Source organism: Pseudochaenichthys georgianus, chromosome 2 (assembly GCF_902827115.2).
Source record: "Pseudochaenichthys georgianus chromosome 2, fPseGeo1.2, whole genome shotgun sequence".
NCBI classification, from domain to species: domain Eukaryota; kingdom Metazoa; phylum Chordata; class Actinopteri; order Perciformes; family Channichthyidae; genus Pseudochaenichthys; species Pseudochaenichthys georgianus.
In genome coordinates this window covers 6222654-6246860 of record NC_047504.1, presented here as the reverse complement: position 1 = coordinate 6246860, position 24207 = coordinate 6222654, and the positions used below count along the sequence as shown (strand labels likewise).

Genomic DNA, 24207 nt, shown 5'->3' with positions numbered 1-24207 from the left:
GTGTGTAGGCTATGTAAGCACTGTTGACCTGTTTTTGCATAAAGCTCCTTTTTATTTAGAACGTACGATGATGCTGAAGATTAATTTTGGCTTTGTTGTTGTTTTTAGCAGGCCTTTAAATGTTGTTCATGCGCTCAACATACCACATTAAAGTATGACTTCATCAGTTAAAAAGCAGCCATATAGCCTACACAGCAGTAAACACATTTATGGGTGAAAAGAGATATGATCAAATGCATTTGAGTTCAGAAAGAGGGTCGTTAAAGGCAACATATGAGGCAACCCCCCGGTATAAAATCAACCACATACCTGTCTATTATTATAACATACATCTGAGACGCGTCACTTGCCTTATTTACACCGAGTTATACGTCGACTACGACCACACCTGCATACAAGCCCTGCAGAATGATTATGAGCGAAGGACCTCCATACGGCCCGGGCACCACCGACCCTTCATCGGCTTCCAAGCGGGAACCAGAGCTCCAGAGGCCGGGCGAAGACACGCTGCCCCTCGGTAGCCAGTCTGGTCAAACAAGCCAAACAAAACAATGTAATGCCCGTTTTTAAATCATAGTTCCGATCTCATTCTCTGAAAAATCTCCGTCATGATGCCAGGCTGCATAGAAGGACGCGTTCATCTCTTATTTATTCGGCTGGACCTCTCCACATCCGCCTCTCCGTTTCCGCCGCTTCACGCACTCTGCTCCCGGCCAGCTGACGCCCTGCCATGCCGGGGGAAATACAACCAGCCGCCTTCTGGTTATCACAATATGAAATCGTTATACCTGCTGGTAAGGAACTTTGTTTTAGCAGTGCATACTGATCGAGCTCAGCATCAAAATATCTGCTTCAACACCTCCCACCACCACCCATTTGTAGGTTCCCAAGATATAGGTCGCGGGTTAAAGGGGTCGCCAGACACAGGGACCACAATAAACAAGGTTCTCCATTAAAGGTCCCATAATATCCTATTCTCAGGTGTATTCAAGTCATTTTGAAACCATTACAATATGTAACATGCTGTTATTAAAAAAACAACAACGTTATTCTTATACTTACATAGATGAATAGCTATTTAAAAAAGGCTTGTTTTTTCTGACACATTGCTCGGACACATATGTAAAATACCAAAACATTATAATATGTCACCTTTAAGAAGACCATGAACCACTTTCTACTTTTCTCAGCACCAACCATCTAAACATGACACCCAGAATGACTATAACTATGTAGATATCATGAACCCACTATTTATTAACTTCAAAAGAAGGTAGGTATATATTAATGATTACTAAGATAATATTGAGTACAACGGGCGGTGCAAATACGGAAGCAAAATCATAAATATTAATAGTTTTATATTAAATATCTTTTTTCAAATCATTTTATTATAAATAACTACAATGAACATCCCACCACTTAATGAAGTACATGTAAACGATAACAAAAATGTGACACTTGAACTTTTACTGAGTATTTTCATTTTATGCTACTTAAAACTTCGAATCAAATTTACATTTTGGATACCAATATTGTATTTAACAAGTAATTCATTCTTTTTTGATGGCAATACCTCCGATTTTCAATACTTACAATTTACTTCCGATACGATTTTCAATGCAGGACCTTTACTTGTAACTGAATATTTTCAAAGTTTAGTTTTGCTACTTTTAATTTTTCACCATTGATTTAACATATGATCTCAATCCAGACAGATATTACAGGATTATTAACATTATAACTTTTATGCTAGTTATGATTGAGAAGGAACCATAGGAAGGAACACTTTTAGTAGTATCTATACTGCGTTTTGAACAATAGTAGGCCTCCTGCTCACATTATTCAGTGGCTGGGGAAAGCCCCTCCCCTCCATAAGTAGGCTGTCCCGCCTCTGGCCTGGCCTAGATGCAGTGCAGTGACCCGGGAGGAAAATATGATGGAAGCAGATGCTTGGGAGAGGAGAGGGAGGGATTTGGCAAATAATCCAACAGTCTTAATCCCTGCAATCACAAAAGAAAAAGGATGTCCATCACTCTTTCTGTCACATCACTGATAACAAAAACATTTAAAAACAACAAAAAAGCCACAGAAGCATTGTGCCAATAAAAAGAAAAAATCTTTGGTTGGAGTGAAATTCTTTATAATACAAACATGACTTTCTTTACATGATGGGTTATAGCAGCCTTATTATAGTCTTACTGAAGCATTAGGACTGTATATACATTTATAAATAACGCAAACGTAAATCAAATCCTTCATAAGAAAATCGGACATTTGCTAAAATGGGACTGGAACAATTATGAAATTGTCTAAATTAATTTAGCAGTAGTGCTACCAAAACTAGAAAAATATCAATACTATGAAAAACTCTTATATCTCACAGCCTTAACATAACTGAAATGACAGCATTTATATATACATATGTACAGCTGGCTTGTACCAAAAATGCCTTGCTTATAAATGAATCAATACAGAAATAAATACATTTCTAATTAAAAATGTAATCTCTGAATACATTTACACTTTTATTATTTTGTGTATCTGTAAAAAAGGTATGATTTACCTTTTAGTACAATTTGGAAAAAATGGTATTTACTTTTTTCTTATGTGTAAATACATATTTTCATTTCCTCAGAAAACCCAATTTCCACCTGGGATAGATAAATATCTTTATTCTTTTTTCAGACAACGCAGTGTGTTTGGATGATCTGCTGGGCCATGTTCATGTTCCCGCTGGCCTGGTAGATGAGAGACAGGTTGAAGGCGATCTCTCTGCTCAGATCCACCTGATCGTCAGGGATACCCTGCATGGAGGGTAAAAAAGAGACAACAAGAGGAAAAGATGTTGCGTTATGGGTCTACTGGAGAATTGTGCACAAATACTAGCAAAAAAGTAGACGTTTTGAAATGTAGTCACAATGTTACAGCAGACTGAGAACTCAATAGTATGCGGTTATGTGATAAATAGAAAATAAATGGTTATGTGATGTATGTACCTCTAGTTTCTGAGCAGGCAGTTCCAGTGCCTTTTGATAATAATGTATAGCCAGATATGTGAGGCCCATCTGATGCAGCGCTCTGCCCAGGTTGTACATGCTCTCCTGACACACTCCCCGCAGCTCCACATACCGCCACAGGAAGGAGAAACCCTGAAAACACACATTTTAATATGTCACTGTACAGAAACTGCTAAAGAGGGAGTATCATTCAGACTCTGTACCTGTAGCACCAGCGCATGGCGTTTGGCCACATATTTCTGAGAGGCCATGTGGAAGAAGGTGAGGCCCACACACAGGCTGTGGAGGGGGGTGTCGGGGTGAGTCTGGAAGGCCTGGACATACTGGCCTAAAAACAACATGTGTTAGAGAATCATACCAATGGAAAACAAACAGGGCTAGCAGGACGATTTGTGGAAGACCTGAAAGCAAATTTTAATTATAGTAGCAATTCAGATCTATGGGCAACAATGAACAAACCTGGACATCAGGAGAAGGATGCTGTAACAAACTATTTTGAACTTAAGTAGAATATAATGCAAATCAATTCAATATAAAATGGTACCTAGGGCATGTTTGAAGCTTCCGGAGACCATGGCGTTGTGACCGCATAGGAAACACAGGGCGTGGTTGTCAGGATGCTTCAGCAGGAGGCGCAGACAGAAGCGATGGTGACGCTGGTGTTGGGAGGTGATAGTCAGCTGAGGGGGAGAAAAAACATATTAGACATTTGTTTTATTTCACAAAAACAGCCACATGAACAGGAATAGGTACAAGATTTGCTATTTAACTGAGCATTTACTACTCAGAGGGTCAGTTGTTCCATCCGAACACAAACAGTCAATTTGCCAAAGTGTCTTTGGGTAAGAAACTAAACTTAAAATGCCCACATTTCTCCCCCAGGCATGTCGACAGTATTGAAGTATATGCAGACCTGGTTGAAAATATTCCAAAGCTGAGGCTGATCCCGATTTTCCATCAACATCAATCTGGTTTGAAGAAGGAAACAAGACAATTTTAACTTTCAACAATTAACACTCCATGTGAACATCTGCCTGATGAAGCTGTACGCTTGACTCTACCTGATGTAGTTGTATGCTTTGTAGTAGTTGTGGTCGAGGATGGTGGCGGACAGGCCGAAGAACTCCAGCTCCTTCCTCCGCGGCTTGTTGTCGTAGAAGGAGTAGAACTCCATGGCAGACTCCACCAGCAACTCAGACTCCTCGTAGCGCTTCACCTCGCTCATCGTCTGCACGCAGCTCACCAGCAGCTGCCACCAGTCCTCTCTGGAAAGGACGTTGGTCTTACCTGGGGGCGAGAGGAGGCCAGCAGTATGAAAGGTAATGACTCATAACAAGAGTGGATAAATAGATAACACTTTATACTGGCTTTATTTCATTCTACTTATCATAGAATTGGGAGGGATGAAACCCTCTATTAATGTGGTGGGGTCCGGTGCCTTGCTCAAGGGCAGCACAGCAGGGCAGGAGGTGAACTGGGACCTCTCCAAGTAGCAGTCCACACTCCATATTTTAGGTCTGGTCGGGGACTTGAACCGGTGACCCTACGGCTCCCAGTCCAAGCCCCCACTGACTGAGCCACTGCCGGACAATTACCTGTGTTGTCCAGATATGCAGCCTCATGATCATCAATCTCTGGCACCATGTCTTTAGACTTCACCAGTCTGAGGTGACTCTTCCCCGACAAGGTGACAGAACGCACACACACCTTCGCTCGCTGCATGGACACCTAACACAGAAACATGGAATCACCCTTTAATGACAGAATGAATGTCTGAAGCAGCTTGTATGCGTCATATAAATAGCGGTTACTAACAAGTGACTAAATGAGACTACACTACACAACATTAGCCGCCTTTAGCTTAGCGGTGGTGACGTGAAGATGTGTAGTTCCTTAATAGCCTTCCTTATAACTATTATAACAGTGTGGTGTGAGTGAGTGTTACCTTCAGCAGCATGGAGATCATAGTGATCATAGCATCCAGGTAGTCCTGTGTGAGTCCCTGGGTCTTCAGCAGGGTGGAGCGATGGAGAAGCAGCTTCAATTCCTACAACCACGGCACATATAGTGATGAGTGTACACACTGACAACTCAATAATGCTGGCACTCTTTCAAATCCATCAAGTAGGGACAATGCTTTGGATAACTTGAGTGTTTTTGTAATAATGTATTGCCCATGAATTTAGTGATGGATCCCTGCTCATACCTTCTGTGCGGCTGAAGAGTCCTGTGCCAGAGTGTCGCTGTCGTACATGGACTCCAGAGCTTTGAGGGCGCAGTCGGGTCGGCCCAGCTGCTGCTGCAGGGTGGCCAGGGAGAGCCGCGCCTCCAGGTGCTGGGGGGCCATATTCACCACTTTAGTGTAGCTCTGTGCCGCCACCTCCATGTGGCCCAGCGCCTTCAGACACTCTGCAAAAGTGTCCAAATAGGTGATTATGATAACTACTATATGAATAGCTAATTACATTTTTCTGCCATATATGCCCCCTCTTTTGCTCTCCACACGGACTGCTAACCTGCATGACAGTCTACAGATTGTGTTTTGTTAACTTCCACTTCCTGTCGGCCCCACCTGCGTGTCGGAGCCAGACGACGGCCAGGTTGTACTTCTCGGAGATGACGAGGGCGGACAGCAGAGGCAGAGCAGCCATGTACTCGCCCTCCTCCAGGTAGGCTTCAGCTACATCCAGGTACAAGTCCCCGATCTCCTCCTGACTCTGCTCCATCAGCGACGACACCAGGCCCTGTGGGGGGGGGGGGGTTCGTACAGAGATAGATGGGTTTTTTGTTTGTTTATTGAACATGTCAGAAACAAAACGTTTATGAAAAGTCTCCAATAAAGTTTAAACTCAATGGCAAAAGAAAAGTTGTGTTTACCTCCAGGGGTGTGATGACACGCAGGTGAATGAGGCAAACCATCAGCTTGGCCCTCAGGTCCACTGGGACACTGTCTGGCACTTGGACATCCCGAATTTCACCTGGGGAACACATCATTCTCAATAAGCGTAACAATACACTTTGAATACAGTTCGTTTGTTGGATTTTGTGTTAAAGGATCTTAATCCATTTTGGCTTTATAAAGTACCCTTTGATAGTGACGACTAGTGTCTGCTCATTTCTGATAATTGCATAATTTTGAAAAATAGTTACTCACCGTTCTCTTCTGCAGCTATTTCCTCTACAGTCTTCATAGTTGTTGTACATTCTTCATTCGTACTTGCTTCTTCCTCAGTCGTCTTCTCCGCCTCCTTCTCTTCTTCCCTTGGTTCTACAACAACTGGGTTAGATTCATCCCTGACCAAAACTATAGCTGCAAACTGGACCAGCACCTAGAAGAGCACACACAGAGTACTCCATTTGCTTCACCAAGAAAAAACACACCTTTTATTCCTCTGAATGACAAGCAAACCGTTAATTCACTGAACACACACACACACCCGCAGGGCCTTGTTGTACTGCCGGTTGGAGATGAAGAGCTCGGCGGCCATGTTGATGAAGTCATCGCTGACCAGGTCGGGGTGTCGCCCAAGAGCTTCCTCAATTACCCCCAGAGCTGAGGGCAAGTCATTACTCTCATAGTAGCTCCTAAACAAGACACACACACACAGATGCTGCTAAACCTACAACCTTATGACACGTTATTAAGGAAATACTGTGATAGTGGATGTGGTTTGTCTCTCAGCGTGTGTTCTGTACTTGGCCATGTCCTTGGAGAGCTGCATGAAGTGCTCCCCGTCCTCCATGGGCAGCAGGGACAGGATCTTGCGGTATCCGTCCATGCACTGTTTGTGTTCTCCCAGGCGCATGTGCAGGCTGGAGCGCTCCCACACGTAGCGCACGTTGGTGGGGTCATATTTAATAGCTGCAGGGGACAAGAGTGAACGGAGAATATTAATATTGATAGTAGGGCAGTACAACCACTCAATATTGCGTTCTTTAATTGTTAAAAAATTAGGTGAAAGAGTTATAGTTGTGCTAACCCAGAGATAATAACGCAAAACACAATTATCCAATAAGTGGCGCAGTGTTAGGTGTGGATTGATTCAAAAGACGACGATGAGAACAGCCTACTCAACTTCGTGGCAAAAGTACTCATAGACCCCCTGCTAGACAAAGAATACACCATGGTTCTTCTCATGTTTGAATCTAAAGTCACTGACCCTTCGAGTAGCAGACGATGGCCTGTCGGATGTTGTCCTGCTCCAGAGACATTTCGGCCAGTCTGACCCACTCCTCGCAGTCTGAGGGGTTGAGATGGGCCGTGATCAGACCGAACTGCAGCGCCTTCTCCATGTCCTCCTCATCCTCGTAGATCATGGCCAAGGTGGAGAAGGGCTCATAGGCCAGAGGAGCTGCAAGAGAGATTCAGTATTGGAGAAATATAAAAAATAATAGTTAAAAGAAAACAACATACAAGTGGTCTGATACCCTGTCGTATGATCTCCATGCACATCAGGATGGCGTCCTCTTTCTCTCCTCGGGCGTAGCGGATGTTGGCCTCTCCCATCAGGCCCCTCAGAGCTCTGGGCAGCTTGCTGCGATGACGCCGCTCCTACACACACACATTAAGTTGAACACTTGCACACATTCAAAGTTTGGAAACACACCTTCCAACTCTCGTCCTCACCTTCATCATCTTCTTGTTTTCTCGGTTCAGCTCCATCTCCAGGGCAAACACATCCCCCACCGTCACGTCTTCGTCCTCCTCCCTCTTCTTCTTCTTCTTCCTGCTTTTTCGTCTTCTTTCTATTGTCACCCCTGGCCCATTCTCTGCCTCCTTTACCTCTGCCGCCGCCGCCTCCTCTATGTCCATCTCCATCTTCCCCCCCTCATCTTTCTCCACCTTGTAATCCTGATCTTCTTCATCATCCACGTAGCTCAGGCTGTCCTCCTCCTCCTCCTCTTCCTCCTCTTCCTCCTCCGGCTCTTCTGAAGATGCTGGTTCTGGCTTTTCTTCCAGCATGGAGGCGAAGGCCAGCTGGACCCCCGGGCTGACCCCCTCCTCTGTGAAGCGATGTGATCAACAGTAATAAATATAACCGATACGATACTAGTTGTATTCTTTTATTGATTATTATTTTTGGAAAATCTGCTACATGTCATTTATGGCGTACTTTATTGTTTGTGTTTGTTAAAGCTTTCAATGTTTTTCAGAAACAATATATAATTGAAACAATAACACTGTAAAGTAAAAACTATTTTGAGACAGTTTTACCTATCTTTCCCGGGATAATGGAGGAGGTGGAGGGCTGAGCCTCCTCCTCGACATCTGCAGGTATCTCCGACTCCTTAGAGAAAAACATATATCAAAATAAAAATCAAGCATGGAAGTATAGTCGCAGTAAATTATTATCAATTACATGTAAAGTGGCATACTGAGTTAGCTAGCTTAGCTCTACTTTTGAGTGCTGCGGCTCTCCTTACCTTTGCTTTCCGCTCATCTCTCCGCTTGTCGAACTCCTCAAAACTTATCCTCCCCTCCAGGTAGTCAATGAGCTCCGCGCTGAACCCAGACATGTCTGTCTGCTGAATACCCAGGAGATACTTCTTTATCAAAATGTGTCCTGTAACATCCTAACTAACTCTCTATACAGCCATTCTTGCTACAGACTGAAGTAAACACAAATCACCCGGATGTTACATACAGTCACGTGACCTGCAGAAACTTCCGGTATAGCGTGTCTTACAGCGCCAGAAAAGAAGAAAGGTGTTTCTGGCGACCTTCAGCGGTGAAAGTAGGAAAGTACAAAACACTGTATTTTCTGAGCTTCAATTTAGCCTAAATACTGAAACTACAAATATTTAAATATATGTATTGTTACTTTATATAACTAAAACGGGGTTTTGACATTGAAAAGTGAAGGAATGGATACATTTGGATGACATTTAAGTGATACAAACTCATACAGAGGCTCATCTGAATTAGCTGCAGTCTAATCGATTATTAGTCATTGTCTTTCTTGAGTGTGCTTCTGTTTATAATAAATAAATAACATGTTTAATATGCACATACAGTTCCATAAGTAGGAACTTAATGTGCATAAAGCAAACACAACTGCAGAGCTCTTTAGTAAACAGGTTACAAGAGGACACTTTACATGTTCTTGTTTTGTCAAACCAACAGTCCAAAATCTAAAGACACCCAATATAAATAAATAAATATATATATATATATATATATAAATACAAAGAAAAGCTGAATATTCTCATATTTGAGATGCTTAAGCTAGCAAACATTTAAATACAATTAATTAAACAATGAAAAAAGATTTATTGACTAATCAATAAATCTAATATTTTTAACAAATAAAAAATTATATTCTAGGTACATTTGACTACTGTATGCTTTTATATCATATTGATATAATATCTAATCAATGTAATTTAAGCAGCATATGGTATGTTTAGCACATGTTTTGGATTCTGTATTTGTTGTTCTACTGAAGAAAATTACAAATGATGTTACTATATGAAAGTGTAGCCCAAGCGTGAAATTTTGATATGACATGTTTGTTTTGTTATGAACAGGAGGGACATTTACGTCAAAGCATATCTGCTTTTCCATTTCCCCCGAATCTATAACAGTAAGGCAGCGGCTGCTGTTCATTCAACAGGATCTGCTGCTGACGTATGCTGCATTCTCCTTTTATCTCCCCTGTAAGAAACAGAGGGAACACAGAGGGATGGAGAGGAAGTGTGATGAAGGACGGTTTTATCAGTTGATGCTCCTCCTACTTATTTCCCAGTGTCCTTCCAATGTGTACCTGCTGCCTTTCCTCATCAACTTTAATTATGTCAGTGTGCTAGATGATGTTCCAACTTTGAGATGAATGCACCTGAAGGTAAGTAAACTTCATTATCCACAAATAATGACTTTGTCCTGGGGATTTTGGGTATCAAAGCCTTTTTAGTTTATAATCTCTAAGGGACTGAGTTAAAAATAATTACAGGGTCACACGTACACGTGTATGTTTTTTTGTATGACTGATTTTTCAGGTACGGCCCTTTAATTTCGTCATGCAACAGATTTATATTTTATTTATCTGTATCTCTTGAGATTTACTCGCTAATCCCTTTTACACATATTTGTAAAAACATGCCTTGTGTGTACGTCATAGATGCATAATATTTTCAAAATGATGATCATTAAGCAAAAAATGATTAGGAATAGATATGCATTCGAGTCCCCCAACCCACAACAATAATGTGTAGTACTGTAACTTCAGCCCGGTTTTATTTTGTGCCTTTTCACTGCAAATGTATATTTTACAATCCATGTGTTTTAATGAAGCAACAGGGAAGCAGTTTGAATCAATATCAGTGTGTAAACAGTGAACACTTGTTTGGATGCGTGTGTCGATGTTTTTGTCCCTTATCAGGAACAATTCTTCCCTCTCAGTTGTTCAGCACAAAGGCTGCAGACTGAGCTTCATAACAACCTCTCTCCTCTCATATCTCCTTCTTCTCTTCAAAATAATGTAGTGTGTACTCAGTGTTAAAACTATATACATCTCTCAGTATAGGACAGTGGAAGTGGAAGATTTGAACACCTTGTTCACCACCGCCGGCTGAATGGTACAGTTGAAGGCTTCCCATGACTGAGTCTCCGCCTCCTCCCTATCATGAATGCGACCCCCGGTAGTTGCTCGGCAGAGATGCCGTACGGGTTCCTGCCCCGTCTGAAGGGCCTCTACATCGCAACTGAGCTCATCATCGCCATGCTCGCCATCATCGGAAACTTCCTGGTGTGTCTGGCTGTCAGCTGGAACAAGAAACTTCACACGGTCACCAATTACTTCCTGGTGAGGAACTACAGTCCTGCAGTCTGTTTCATCCCCATCTACAATGTTGGATCTTAACATTCAAACCTGTGATTTAGGAAAACTGCAAGAAGTCCAGGGCTAAATATCTATATGTATCTAGATAAATAAATAACAGTTTTGATGTGTTCCAGTCTGGATTTCGTCCAAACCACAGCACTGAGACTGCTCTTGTAAAGGTCTTCAATGACATCCACTTAAAACACAGACAGTGGCAGAACTTCAGTGTTAGTATTATTAGATCTCAGTGCTGAGTTTGACACTGTTGACCACAGCATATTACTAGACCGACTGGAAAACTGGGTGGGACTTTCGGAAACAGTTCTAAATTGGTTTGAATCCTACTTAAAGGACAGAAAAAACTTTGTTTCTATAGGTAAATACACATCTGAGTTGACAAATATGACATGTGGGGTTCCCCAAGGCTCCATCTTGGGGCCTCTTCTCTTTAACATCTACATGCTACCACTGGCTCAGATAATGAAAAACAACAAAATGAGTTACCATAGCTATGCGGATGACACACACATTTACATAACCATTTCACCAGGAGACTATGCTCCAATTCAAACACTGAGTAAGTGCATTGAACAAATCAATGACTGGATGTGTCAGAACTTTCTCCAATTAAACAAAGATAAAACTGAGGTAATGGTTTTTGGAGCCAAGGCAGAACGTTTAAAAGTTAGCGCTGAGCTTCTGTCTGCAATGTTCAAAACAACAGATAAAGCCAGAAATCTAGGTGTAGTCATGGACTCTGACCTGAGTTTCAACAGTCACATTAAAACAGTTACTAAATCAGTCTACTATCACCTAAAGAACATATCTAGGATTAAAAGACTAATGTCACAGCAGGATTTGGAAAAACTTGTCCATGCTTTTATCTTCAGTAGACTCGACTACTGCAATGGTGTCTTCACAGGTCTCACTAAAAAATCTATTAGAAAGCTGCAGCTGATTCAGAACGCCGCTGCTCGAGTCCTCACTAACACTAAGAAAGTGGATCACATCACTCCTGTTCTGAAGTCTTTACACTGGCTTCCTGTGTGTCAAAGAATAGATTTCAAAATACTGCTGCTGGTTTATAAAGCACTGAATGGTTTAGGCCCAAAATACATTTCTAACCTCCTGCTAAATTATGAACCATCCAGATCTCTCAGGTCTTCAGGGACTGGTCAGCTTTCTGTCCCCAGAGTCAGAACTAAACATGGTAAAGCAGTGTTTAGTTATTATGCTCCAAATATCTGGAACAAACTCCCAGAAACCTGCAGGTCCGCTGCAACTCTGACTACTTTTAAATCCAGGCTGAAGACTTTTCTTTTTGTCGCTGCTTTTAATTGAAACTGAGCCGTTGTGTTCATCAGTAAAGTGGAACTTCTGTGTGAACTATTCATATCTTAAACGGCACTGTAACTTTTTATTCATGTATTTTTTCTTTTATTATCTTTTCTTTTTAATGACTGTTTTTAAATGCCTTTGTCTGAATGTCTTTCATTTTTGTAAAGCACCTTGAATTGCCTTGTGTTGAAAGGTGCTTTATATAAATAAACTTGCCTTGCCCGCCTTGCCTAGATCTTATATGTTGTAAATATATTTAATTGTGTTGCATTATCGAGATTGAGGTATTTGACCCAAGATATCCTGACATTTTAATTAATCCATAACTATAAACACTTATCCAAAGGAATAAAAGTGTGTTTTACTGTGTCTGTGAAGGTATCGTTGGCAGTGGCAGACACTCTGGTGGGTTTGGTTGCGATCCCCTGTGCGGTGCTCACAGACCTGGGTCATCCTCACCACAACCTGCCGCTCTGCCTGGTGATGCTCAGCATCCTGATGGTGCTCACACAGGTAGGAACATCCACTAGACAGTAACAGCAAAATCGTTTCAGCATCATTTTCTGATACCCCTCCCTCAAGATTAACACTGGCCCTTAACACAGAATTGGAGGTAAGCGTTTAATTACAGAAGTGTTACTTCCCTTCAAGAGCTCCATCCTGAGTCAGTTAGCAGTAGCAGCTGAGCGCTACATGGCTATCATCCTGCCCTTCCAGTACCAGCGCGTCATGAGCCCGAGGAACGCCCAGCTGGCCCTGCTGCTCACCTGGGGCCTGGGGGCCATCTCCGGCTCCGTGCCGCTCATGGACTGGAGAAGACAACAAGCAGGCTCTAGGTAAGAGGAGGAAGAGATGGGTGAGGAGCAGAGTGAGTGGTGCAGGGATGACATGTATTTGTAGGCCAATCTAGGAGTTAGAATAGCAAGGCTCCCAAGAAAAGTGGGACATGCTTTTATATTATATAAATATGCCTCCCTGTTTTACCAGCTACTGTATCTTCACTTGTGTGGTGAACATGAGCTACATGGTCTACTTCAACTTCTTCTGCTGTCTCCTGGTGCCACTGCTGGCCATGTTCATCATCTACGGCCACATCTTCCTCACCATCCGACGGCAACTCAAACGCATCGCTGTAGCCAGGGGGTCTTCGGAGAACACGAGAACTGCTGGTAGTGGGAGCAACGGGACCGAGGACAGTGGGAGTTCTGCTGCTTGGGGACATGACACAGGGAATAGATTCAGTAGACAAGCTAAAGAAAAGGCGGGAAAATGCAAGACTGAAGTGAGGGCTGTGGAGGAAGTGCAATCCAGCGTTGGTTCTCTTATTGACACTGAGACCACGGCTGTGTTTACAAATCCAGGACTCAGGTCGGCCTCGTCTGGGTCCAGCAGCTCCAGCTGTGGTGCGGCTGACCCCCGGCCAGGCGAGCCAAACGAGGTCAGATCAGGCCTCCGCTCCCGCCAGGAGGTGCGCAAAGCCACCTCCCTCTTCCTGGTCCTGTTTCTGTTCGTAGTGTGCTGGATGCCCATCCACATCATAAACTGCGTGCTGCTGCTGTGCCCACAGTGCCGTGTGCCCATGTCGCTCACACTAGCGGCCGTTCTGCTCTCCCACGCCAACTCCGCTCTCAACCCCATCCTGTATGCGTACAGGATGAGGTCATTCCGACACACTCTGATAAGGATGTGGAGAGCATTGATGAGCTTTAGGCTGAAACGCCAGTAAAGGTGTGGTTCTTTTGCAATTATTGTTTAAAAACGTGTTTCTGAGTTCAGAAGATTTATTGGAGTTTTTGTACAAATATTATCTATTAAAAACAAATAACGTCTTATTTTACTATCATACATATTGCTTACATGGCACATAAGGAATATAAATGGTTTCTATGTAATAGTTGAATACATTGATTTTATATTATATAAATTGCACTAGCCACTTTGTGGCAGATTTGCACATTTGTTGTTTTAAAAATAAAAAATGCATTTATTGTACCGTGCCCATTCCGCAAAAAATAAACACAATACACAGAGAATCAAATCAACATAACTGCGTGCTTTATTGATATACAGTAAAGCATTTTATAATACAGTAGTAAGGCATATATTTGGTGGAATCTGATATGTTGTGAAGTATTGAACTGTGTTATTTAAAAAATGATGCGAGAATGAAACACAAACGTTAGACATGAAAAATAAATCGAATTCAGTGTCTGGATCAGAACGAAAGCCTCTTAGATCATGCCGCGAGAATATGACGCCAAAAACAAACGCGACCTCTGAGTGGTTACACATTAAAGAAGGATGAGCTGTATATAGTCACACATGCTAATATTGAACACCTCACACGGCACCAAACAAAATAGCTTTTTAACCGAGGACAAAAAGACACTAAAATAAAAGCATCCTCCACACAGAAAACACCTATCTAGTATGTCCCAGGTCTGACAGTAGTGCACACTGATTCATTTGTGTGAAATGTTTTGAAACTGGTCGTAAAGCTCTGATAGAGATGCATCGGAACATTCAGATTGGAGGCTCTACAGTGAGTCAGAAATAACTAATAAATAATAATCTGAAAGGTGTTGAGTGCATTAGAAAAAATGCCGGGCTTTGACAATTTAGACGAGGTAGAGCTTACTGGGCCTCCTAAAATATGTCTCTGTTAGTGTTCAGACGGAAGAATTCCTTTAAAATAATCTCAGCTAGCAGCCTTGCAGATTTAAAATCACATTCTTCTTACAGTACTCCAGTCAGCTTAGAAACCAACACTCAAGAGTACCGCGGGTCCTCAACCGGCCCTAAAGAGACACTCAGAGAGCATCGTAGAGATAAAAGATGTACCAGTGCAATAATCAGGACGTCTTTCTGAAGGACTGTGTCCAGGCCTGATTCAGAACTGATGATGAATATCAGTTTGGATATAAAAGATGTAGCTTCCTTTTCCCCTACAAAAAAGTTGCATTATGGGAAATGTATGAGTCAGTGTGTTTAAAGCTGGACACATATCAGCGTAAAAAATATACTTCAGCTGCAGCTTTCCCCCAAATTTGGGGTAAAGTACCATTTATATTAAATTTGAAAATGATGCACGGACATTTTAATAATATGTTAATTAAAGATGAATCACATAGTAAAAAAATCTAAATAAAATGTATATTTTTTTCCGTAGGGATGCCACACTCTAGGACTATCTGGTGCTTAAGAGACAGATAATCTGGGTAAAATCTAAATGATGTCTAATTCTTGCCCAATATGTGCATTAGGTATGTAGTGACGTGTCTCAGTTCTGAATCAGGCCAATTCCAACATCTGTCTACACTGATAAAAACGAATTCAGGTATAAAAACTTTTGTAAATCATAGGAATTATGAACTCACTGATGGATGGAGCGACGGACGGACGAATGCATGATTCAAACATGGGGTTTGTCAGCCAAAGCAACGTCAAAGCTGTAATGCAATGTGGAAATTAGGCACCACACACACACACACACACACACACACACACACACACACACACACACACACACACACACACACACACACACACACACACACACACACACACACACACACACACACACACACACACACACACACACACACACACACACACACACACACACACACACACACACACACACACAACGCACTGTAAAGATCCAGGATGCCTGCATTACCTTGACAGTAGTGTACGCTGTTATAGAAATTCATGTTCCTCTTAGAAAGCACCCTTATGATTACAATCATTCTTTTTCTTTTTTGATACAAATGTCTGAAATGCTTTAGCCGTTTCCCCAATTACAAAAAGATGGCCACACTAAACACACTGATTTGTATTTCTCTTTGCACCCACCCCCTCTTTTTTTTTATACAATTGCATAGAAGTTTAAAAACCAGCCTCTGTTATTAATAAAACAACTTCAGGACGTTTTAAGAAACTACTTAAATCTACAAGGTATAATGTTTTTCTTTTGTTTGTTTTTTAACGTTGCTGGAACCGCAATCCTTCACAAAAATAGACGTTTATATATTCTCTTTGTAAACTGTGTTTCCAATCCAGTTGTTTGACTAGAAAAAGCATGCGATAGGTAGGAAAGGAGGGGAGGAAAGGAAGGGGGAGGGATAAAGGGGGGGTCAGAAGGGCAGGGCCTCGTGCTGTTCGGCGCTCTGCTCGTCTGTCATCAGGCTGACCAGCGACTCCATGGCCTGGCCCACACCATCGGCCATGTGGAACAAACTGCCGACACCTGGACCTGGAGAGGGACCAAACACAATCAGAAACACTGACTAACACCGCGAAGGTGACACAAGAAGCTGAAAACGGCTGGTATTGGTGCTACTTGTAAAGTTCAAATGAAGAAACGGCCGCAGAAGTATAAACGTTTGAATGGTGTAGCTGCTAAATGTCCTTAAATCTGTCGCCGAGGCACCAGGAAGTGACTAACATGGGATAAAGCCCAATGTCTTATGTCCAATGATTTAAACATAAAATAAAATGGCTTTACTTTCCCTTTTACCCTGGTAAAACAACACGTCTTTCCTCCATCTGTCTTCCAATAAATAACAAATCCCCTGGTGCCTGAAGCTGCATTCAAAATAAAAGCATCAACTCAATAATGACTATTAGATATTAAAAAAGAATGAATAGCTTCAACACATGGGTTTACTATCTATTTGTTCTATATGGTTGATAATACGTATATCAAACTTCCTCTTGCATATATTTTGCTTCAAGTACAAAAGGGCCTGGTTCCATTTCTATGGACGCTCATATTTTAAACAGATGAAACAAATCAATGTAGTGAAACGTCTGGTTATGAGGCTACACTGAAAGCACACAGAGACAATGGACTGCATAGAAAAATAAACATGTGACAGTAACTAAACTTACATTGTGGAGGTATTCTAATGCTCTGTTCTAAAGGAGACGTTATTGGAAGCCACCATTCGAAACAAAATATGATGAATGCCTTGCATGTTATTGTCAACCCCCACATTGTGAACTGATGTGTGACATTAATACATCCCCTCATTCCACACACACACACACACACACACACACACACACACACACACACCACACACACACACACACACACACACACACACACACACACACACACACACACACACACACACACACACACACACACACACACACACACACACACACACACACACACACACACACACACACACACACACACACACACACACACACACACACACACCTACTGTGAGAACAGAGCGTCAGGAGACAGAGGAGGGAAAGGAAATTAAAGGCAGTGAAAGGGAGGGAGGAAAGATAATAGATGTTCACCATGACGTCCCACTCTGTTGTTTATTTTTGCACCGAATACAACAGCCGTTCCCATTATTAAACCAATTATGAAATCGTCTTGTGAGTTTTTGTTCTGATAGTGGTGCATGCATAAACATGGCTTTTGCATGATGAGGAGGTGGAGATGGAGGAAGGTGAGCAACTAACCTCTCACGGGTATCCCCTTCTTCCTCCTGGCTCAGGGAGAAAACAAGGAAAGGAAGACAAGAAAGGCAGAAAGAGGGAAACAAATCAGCTTTGTGTCGCTAATAGAGAAAAAGAAAGGGGGGGGTAATGCTTCATTTAAGGACTAATGTAACTCAATTTAGGGTCAGAAAGTGATTTGATTATGCACATCTTAAAACAGTGATGGCCATTTTGTATATGTTTTTTATTTATTAAGCATGTAAACTAGTTCATAATAGTTATCTCTCCACTTTTACTGACTTTAAAGTTGCCAGTTTGACCTTTCTCTAAGTTGTATCCCTTAAGAAAGGATTCATTCTCCCATTTTTGTTCTACTTTTCAGGAAATATAGTAGAATTGTATCTATTGATTGGAGCTTATAGAGAAAATATTGCATGTAAGAAATGGTGGTGTTAGTGTACTGTACCATGGCTATGAGGAAACGAATTGTTGAGCTGATCCATCACTTCCTCCAGACCAGATGCATCCTGGGAAGGGCTGGACAGCTCGTCATCACCTGAAACAGGAAGACCATTTTTAGAACTACAGGCGGCTGAAAGTAATGCTGAGTCATGGTCTCACACCCACTAAAGCAGTTCATTGTAAGTTTAAGATGTGTGTGTTCTCACCCATGGTGTCATTAGTCTGGCTGGCGGCCACACGCAGCAGGGGGAGGGACGAGTCGGAGCGCTGCGAGGAGGTGGAGGGGGAAGAGAGGGCGGTACCATTCACCTTGGAGTCCGTCTGAGACACACACACACGCACACACAAATTAAATAAACATTGGCATCCAAGCCACACAGCTTAATTACAGGAGTCAACATTGATGAAATAAACTATAAAAGAAAATTATAGCTTTATTGCATTATTGGTCAGGTTATAACATCATTGGATTTTATTACATTTTCTGGCATTTTAAAGACATTATTACAAAATTGGGTGCTTCTGTTTGTGAGTTCCTGTGTCTGTACCGGCTCCATGTTGTGTTCCAGTGTATGAACCTGCTCCAGTTGTGTGTGTGTGTGTGTGTGTGTGTGTGTGTGTGTGTGTGTGTGTGTGTGTGTGTGTGTGTGTGTGTGTGTGTGTACCTGCTCCAGCAGCTGCCTGAGGCGGTGTAGTTGTGACTCCAGCTGTTTGTTGTGATCCTCCAGGATCTGCATGCGGGCCTCCAGGCGTCCTTTGTGCTGACGCAGCAGTTTGGCCTCTGCGATGAGCTCGGCGTCGCGGGCGCTCTGCGGCGACGCCGGCATCATTTCCGGGGGCGACGGCAGCGGGGACAGGCCCTTCCTGTCGTGGGCCTTCTTCAGACGGTCGTACTCCGACTGCAGCTTCCTGTGGAGAGGTCAGCAGGAGGATCAGTCACATGTGAAGTAATAAACACACAGCTATGGGGAAAGGTCACTCTGTCCTGTCACTCACATGTTCTCCTGCTCCAGGTCGTTGAGGACCCTCTCCAGCTCCCCCTTCTCCTCCGTCTCCATGGAGATGAGGATCTGGGCGGGGCTGCGGGGCTGGCTGAGGGGAGAGCCTTGGTTCAGGGATTGGCAGTAGTGCTGGATCAACATGTGCTCATCATCGCTGCACACACAGACAGAGAAAATGATTTAATTGAAAGAGAAACGAAAAAAACACCACAGAAGAAGAATCTATGAAACAGAGGGGATTGAACAACACATTTCTCTGGACATTAGATAGAAATTTGGAACACTTTAGGAAGTGTTTGTGTGGTTGTTGCGACGATGTTAATTGGGCCAGGTATTGAGATGCTGCTGCGTTCACTGCCCTGCCTTCAGCTCGTTCATTGTGAACACTGTAGGAGCTGCAGAAGATTACTGCTCACATGAAAGTAAAACTCATTACGGGAGCAGTGTTAAGCTCTCAGTCTCTCGATGCTCCCTGCTCATCTTTTTCTCTTCATCATTCCACTTGTAAGTTATGGGGATATATTTATATGTGTACTACTTTAATTACAGGGTTACGTTTTCATGTCAGACTCCTAGCACTTATTGTACAAACTTTGATCTTCTTTGCCCCTGATGGGACATTCACTTGCAGCTAGACTAAATATAGAACGCACAGACTTAGGATATACAATATATAACATAGTTCATGGACGGTTGTAATCCAGGGACAGTGAGGGAAAAATCTATTCAAATAAGAATCAAGAATTGTATCTTCTAAGACTATCAATAGATTGATCAAATTCCCCAAAATCTAAATATGTGAAGATAGAAACACAATAAAAACCACAACATGGGGTTGTATCCAGAACATTGAGCATATGTAACAGTCATCACAATGAGCCAATGTAAACAAAGAAGGTGGAGCCAGTTGACACACAGCCAATCAAAGCAATCAAACAGAAAGCGGTTCTCACATGCTCTCATTGGGTGAGATACTGTCATTCAGATAAGAGCCATTACGATTCTCCATTTCTGCTAACCTGCGGAGGGGGGGGGAGAAACAGAGCAGTCAGTACCAGAACCACACGCAGCAGAGTTAGGATTTCCTTTGCTCCGGCATAGGCTGTAATCATTTCACCCCGTGTGCATCCCTCTGGAAGCGTCACTCTGTTGCATTTTATTTGATAGCGTTTACAACTGATGCACTATAAACTCAAGTTGCACCTTTTTTACAAGTTGGCTTATATTGCCTTAAAGGACCCTTGTGAAAGTGGCAACTGGCAGACAACTAACACGTAAACTGCTGTTTGCTTTGACTTAATTGTCTGACAGCCTTTAAAACATTGATTTACAGCAATCTCATTAGTCACAAACACTGCAATAGAACTGTATGTCATGTGGGAATCGAAAATACTACGACATTTGGGTTTTTATTTGTCTATATTTTGAGATATGTCTCTGAATGGTATATTTTTTATTTTTCCATTTATCTCCACTTTTTGCATAGGGGCAAGGGGGGTGAATAGCTATATGGGTGGCACTGGAAATAAGTAAAAACCATGTGTTACGTAATATTGTTGAATCACAAAAAGGATAAACCAACTAAAGCCCTGTGAACACACTCCCGGCTGTTCTTCTATCATGATGAAGCAAAAAGCCAGAGATTTAAATCGCCGTGTCGCTATCTCCACTAGATCAGGTGCCGGTGGTTGGTGTGTGTACCCAGAGCATAAAGAGATTTCGGGGCTTTATCAGCTTGGATAAAAAAAGAAGCTTGGCACTGAGTGTTTAGGCAGATGGAGTGTGACAGGTCGGTGTGTGTTTGTGCTCATAATCTGCTGCGCTACAGAAACAAGATAACCTCGTGGTTCGGAGGATCACTCCAGGCTTAATGATGTTACTTCTCCGCCCTACCACCTCCCTTTAAATCGTGCTATCTGGAATCCAACAGATCTATGCGCGACAGGGGGAGTGTGACTCAGCATGTGTTTGTGTCAGTGTATTTATACGTGTGTATGTGTGTTATCCCGAAGGCAACAGTGAGTCGTGCCAAACACTCTCTGGCGGGGGTCAGAGGTAGTGTTAATTTCGTCAGCTATTTTTTTATTTAGTTTTAGTCTTAGTCCTGTGTTAAATTTCCTTTTTAGTTTTAGTCATATTTAGTCACCTTCACCCTGTTTTTATTTAGTCAAGATTTAGTCGACTAAAAGTCTGAGCATTTTAGTCTTATTAAAGAAAACTAATTACTTTTTGTCAAGGAAAACTGTTGAGTCTTTTTTAGTCATCAGATTATATAGAACATTTCAGTCAAACTAGCCAAAACCAATAATTTGTCATTTTAGTATATATAAATAGGATTATATCTTGTCCTTATTTGATGAAAAACACAGGTTGAATGATTACGAAGCTTTGCAGAGAGTAGCTGGTCAGGTTTGTGGTGTTTTTAGCAGCTGTGTTATGGCCACATTGCTTCCCTTCTGATGAAACAATGCATTCACTTTTTTTCTCCGCCTCATTGTAGCGAAAATGGGCCCAAATATCACATTGTTTCTTTCTCGGTGGCTTTAGACTTTTTCGTTGTTTAGTTTATTTTTTTTCGAGCGTGTAAAACCAAAGAAAATACAAATTAAACAAAAGATGATACAGAACTATACAAATGAATGCGATAACAAAACAAAATATTTAATTAATAATTGAATAATCTGTAGTCGCGCAGCACCGACACACAGCTGCTGCTCTGCCGCAGCACCGGAAATGGAACTGCTGGGAGAAAAACTGACTATCAGAGATGTAACGTTATCTTTAATAATATTTCGTCTCCTCATTTTTCGTCAACGAAAGTAAAGAGAGATTTTGGCATAGTTTTTATTTAGGAAACTACATTTTCGTCTCGTCACTTTTCGTCAACGATATTGCATGATGATTTTGTTGCAGTTATTGTTTACTGCCGTCGGTGCCGTCTCGTCATCGTCTCGTTTTCGTCATGGAAAAAAAGGTCGTTGACGAACATATTTCATCATAGTTTTAGTCAACGAAATTAACACTAGTCAGAGGTTCAGCCTCACACTGACTCCACTGAGGAATGCACAGAGGGAAAATAAGTATTTACATCCTTTACTTGAGTAAAAGTACCAATAAAAATACAGGGGCGGGGGGGGCATTTCCAGTGGGGCAAAGTAAGTGACTGATTCAATAAGGGATTGATTGCCTGCTTGATTGACTCACTAGGGTTGATGTTGCTTCTAGTTCCTCAGTGGTGCATTCTGGGAGCAGTAAGCGTCACTGCACAACACTGAGACGTTTTGCATTGAGGGATCTCTCTCCTCTGAGTTCATCATTAATGACGTTTTAAAGCACATGCTGGTGAACTGGATGGCACAGGCAACATCTCAGGAGCATTAGCATATGCTATTATGGATCATTCACCATAAAGCCAATGCATCACTTGATCATGTTAACAGATTCTAATATATGCAAAGGGATATCTTGAAAATGTGTCATTATTACCCGGCTAGTAAAATAATTGTAGCACATTTAAAAGCATATGTAAGTACAGTTTTCTTTTATGCTAAAACCCCTGCCGTGATTTCACTTTTAAAAGGGATAGTTTGAAGTGGGGTTTCATAAGGTACTTCTCCTACAGTAGATGGCGTTCGGCACTCCCCAAGTTTGGAGACACAGACAGGAGCACCTGCAGGAAGCTAAGAAAAATCAATATCATCTTATGTGCACGCTATATTTAGAATATTTTCACTGCTTTACCTCGCTGTCAGACAGCCTTTTTCAAGGGGGAACTGAACCCTTTATGTTCTCTTCAAAGCCGACGGACTCCTTTGACAAAAAACATGATTTTACCCTGCAGGACACAGGGTTGCTGGTCTGGCAGGATTACAAAGTGCTCAGCTCAACAGAATGGTAAAGCAGTAAAACTGATATTGTTGAGGCGGGCGGTCCTCAGCAGTACATAGCTTAGCATCCTGAGGCTACTCCTGTCTGCTTTGATAAACCCTCGTCGACTGTAGGTAAAACATTGACTATGACACTTCATACGACCTTACTAGATGGAGACGTCACATAAAGTGCCTGGTGATACCACATTATAATATAGTTCATCAAGGTATCCCAAAAAGATTCAACAATCATGCATAAACTACTTTCAAAACACTAACATATACAGCCATTCATATGTTGAATAATCATCTAGAATGAGTTGTTCTAGCTCTTAAAAGGTACTCGAATGCACCACTGATTATAAAGTGCATCAGTTGCTGTTCTTGTTTCTTTACTTACATTCTCTCTGTGGGTTATATTATCTCTACTAAATTCCTGGGACAGTAACGTATAGACCTTAATGTAGATGGAAGAGTTTAGTTTCCTGTACCTTTAACCCATCAGTGAAATATTATTAAACATAGAATACCATTGAACTGGCTGTATATGACGGGTGCTTGAAAGTTGGTTCACATCTGTAGTGTTAAGATTAAAGATGACTTATGTAGACTCACTGTGTTGCAAACAATTGCTTTAAGTCTCTCAAACATGCCCGAGTAGGTCAATGAGAATGATGTGACTTTACACAGCGCTCATATGTGACTAAAGAATTAAAAAAGCTCTTTAATAATCAGCGTTACCATCTATTAAGTGTAATAAAAAGGAAATGCTGAACCAGAGTTCCCCTGAAACACGGCAGCAAGGAATGAGGGCAGCCGATCCCCTGCGAGTTAACGGCTGCATGAACACAGCGGGGGGAAGAAGTGTGCTGGGATTTAGCTTTTCTATTCTCCATCACATCAATCCAAATGTGTCTGGTGTCTGGAATCACAGCGAAGGTGACTTCAGCTGGCAACACCGAGGCTACGCTGCGAGGAGCTGCTGTGACTGCAAAGAGTGTGTTACCGGTTGGCGTAGTGCTCGATCCGAGTGTGTGTGTCGTCGTGAGAGAGCTGAGGGGACGATCCAGGCCTGCGACACAGAGAGAGAATGGAAAACTAAGGTTTGACACTTTTTCATGGAAACGTTTGTCTGTTAAAAGCCAATAAATTAGTTTTCACGAAAAATGTCAGGATAATCCAATTACACTTTAACATGATATGTTAAAGTGCGTGCGTGCGTGTGTGT

At 42.1% G+C, this 24207-nt stretch overlaps 3 protein-coding genes across 7 annotated transcripts in view; 1 reads left to right on the top strand and 2 right to left on the bottom strand.

Annotated features, from left to right (window-relative positions):
- Positions 1 to 1418: 1418 nt before the first annotated feature.
- Positions 1419 to 8655, bottom strand: gtf3c3 (general transcription factor IIIC, polypeptide 3). Of its 4 annotated transcripts, none has more exons than XR_004553442.1 (20): positions 8445 to 8655; positions 8236 to 8308; positions 7648 to 8024; positions 7449 to 7572; positions 7181 to 7372; positions 6717 to 6882; positions 6458 to 6605; positions 6175 to 6349; positions 5898 to 5998; positions 5593 to 5764; positions 5227 to 5429; positions 4966 to 5067; positions 4616 to 4748; positions 4082 to 4307; positions 3934 to 3988; positions 3565 to 3700; positions 3224 to 3348; positions 3000 to 3152; positions 2567 to 2807; positions 1419 to 2003 (listed from the first exon to the last, which is right to left on the bottom strand). XR_004553442.1 is itself a non-coding variant. In XM_034099196.1 (20 exons), exons 1-19 carry the CDS (start codon positions 8535 to 8537, stop codon positions 2685 to 2687), a joined length of 2877 nt encoding a protein of 958 aa, XP_033955087.1. In that variant the 5' UTR covers positions 8538 to 8655; the 3' UTR covers positions 1419 to 2003; positions 2655 to 2684. The 4 variants fall into 4 exon arrangements, 2 of the variants coding, with proteins under 2 accessions (XP_033955087.1, XP_033955074.1); XR_011644300.1 differs by having other exon boundaries at positions 2600 to 2807; XM_034099196.1 differs by having other exon boundaries at positions 2655 to 2807.
- A 1905-nt stretch (positions 8656 to 10560) lies between these two features.
- On the top strand, positions 10561 to 13904 carry LOC117456132 (adenosine receptor A1-like). The gene is made up of 4 exons (XM_034095889.1): positions 10561 to 10822; positions 12557 to 12691; positions 12830 to 13014; positions 13166 to 13904. Exons 1-4 carry the CDS (start codon positions 10643 to 10645, stop codon positions 13902 to 13904), a joined length of 1239 nt encoding a protein of 412 aa, XP_033951780.1. The 5' UTR covers positions 10561 to 10642.
- A 307-nt stretch (positions 13905 to 14211) lies between these two features.
- dmd (dystrophin) overlaps positions 14212 to 24207 on the bottom strand; it is a 128276-nt gene continuing 118280 nt past the window's right edge. For both annotated transcript variants that reach the window (XM_034099168.2, XM_034099160.2), the window contains 7 exons: positions 23986 to 24051; positions 20064 to 20129; positions 19106 to 19264; positions 18775 to 19018; positions 18316 to 18430; positions 18114 to 18203; positions 14212 to 16433 (listed from right to left, as the gene is read on the bottom strand). In XM_034099168.2, the coding sequence (XP_033955059.1) occupies positions 16315 to 16433; positions 18114 to 18203; positions 18316 to 18430; positions 18775 to 19018; positions 19106 to 19264; positions 20064 to 20129; positions 23986 to 24051 (859 nt within the window). In that variant the 3' untranslated portion in view covers positions 14212 to 16314. The remainder of the gene's footprint in view (positions 16434 to 18113; positions 18204 to 18315; positions 18431 to 18774; positions 19019 to 19105; positions 19265 to 20063; positions 20130 to 23985; positions 24052 to 24207) is intronic.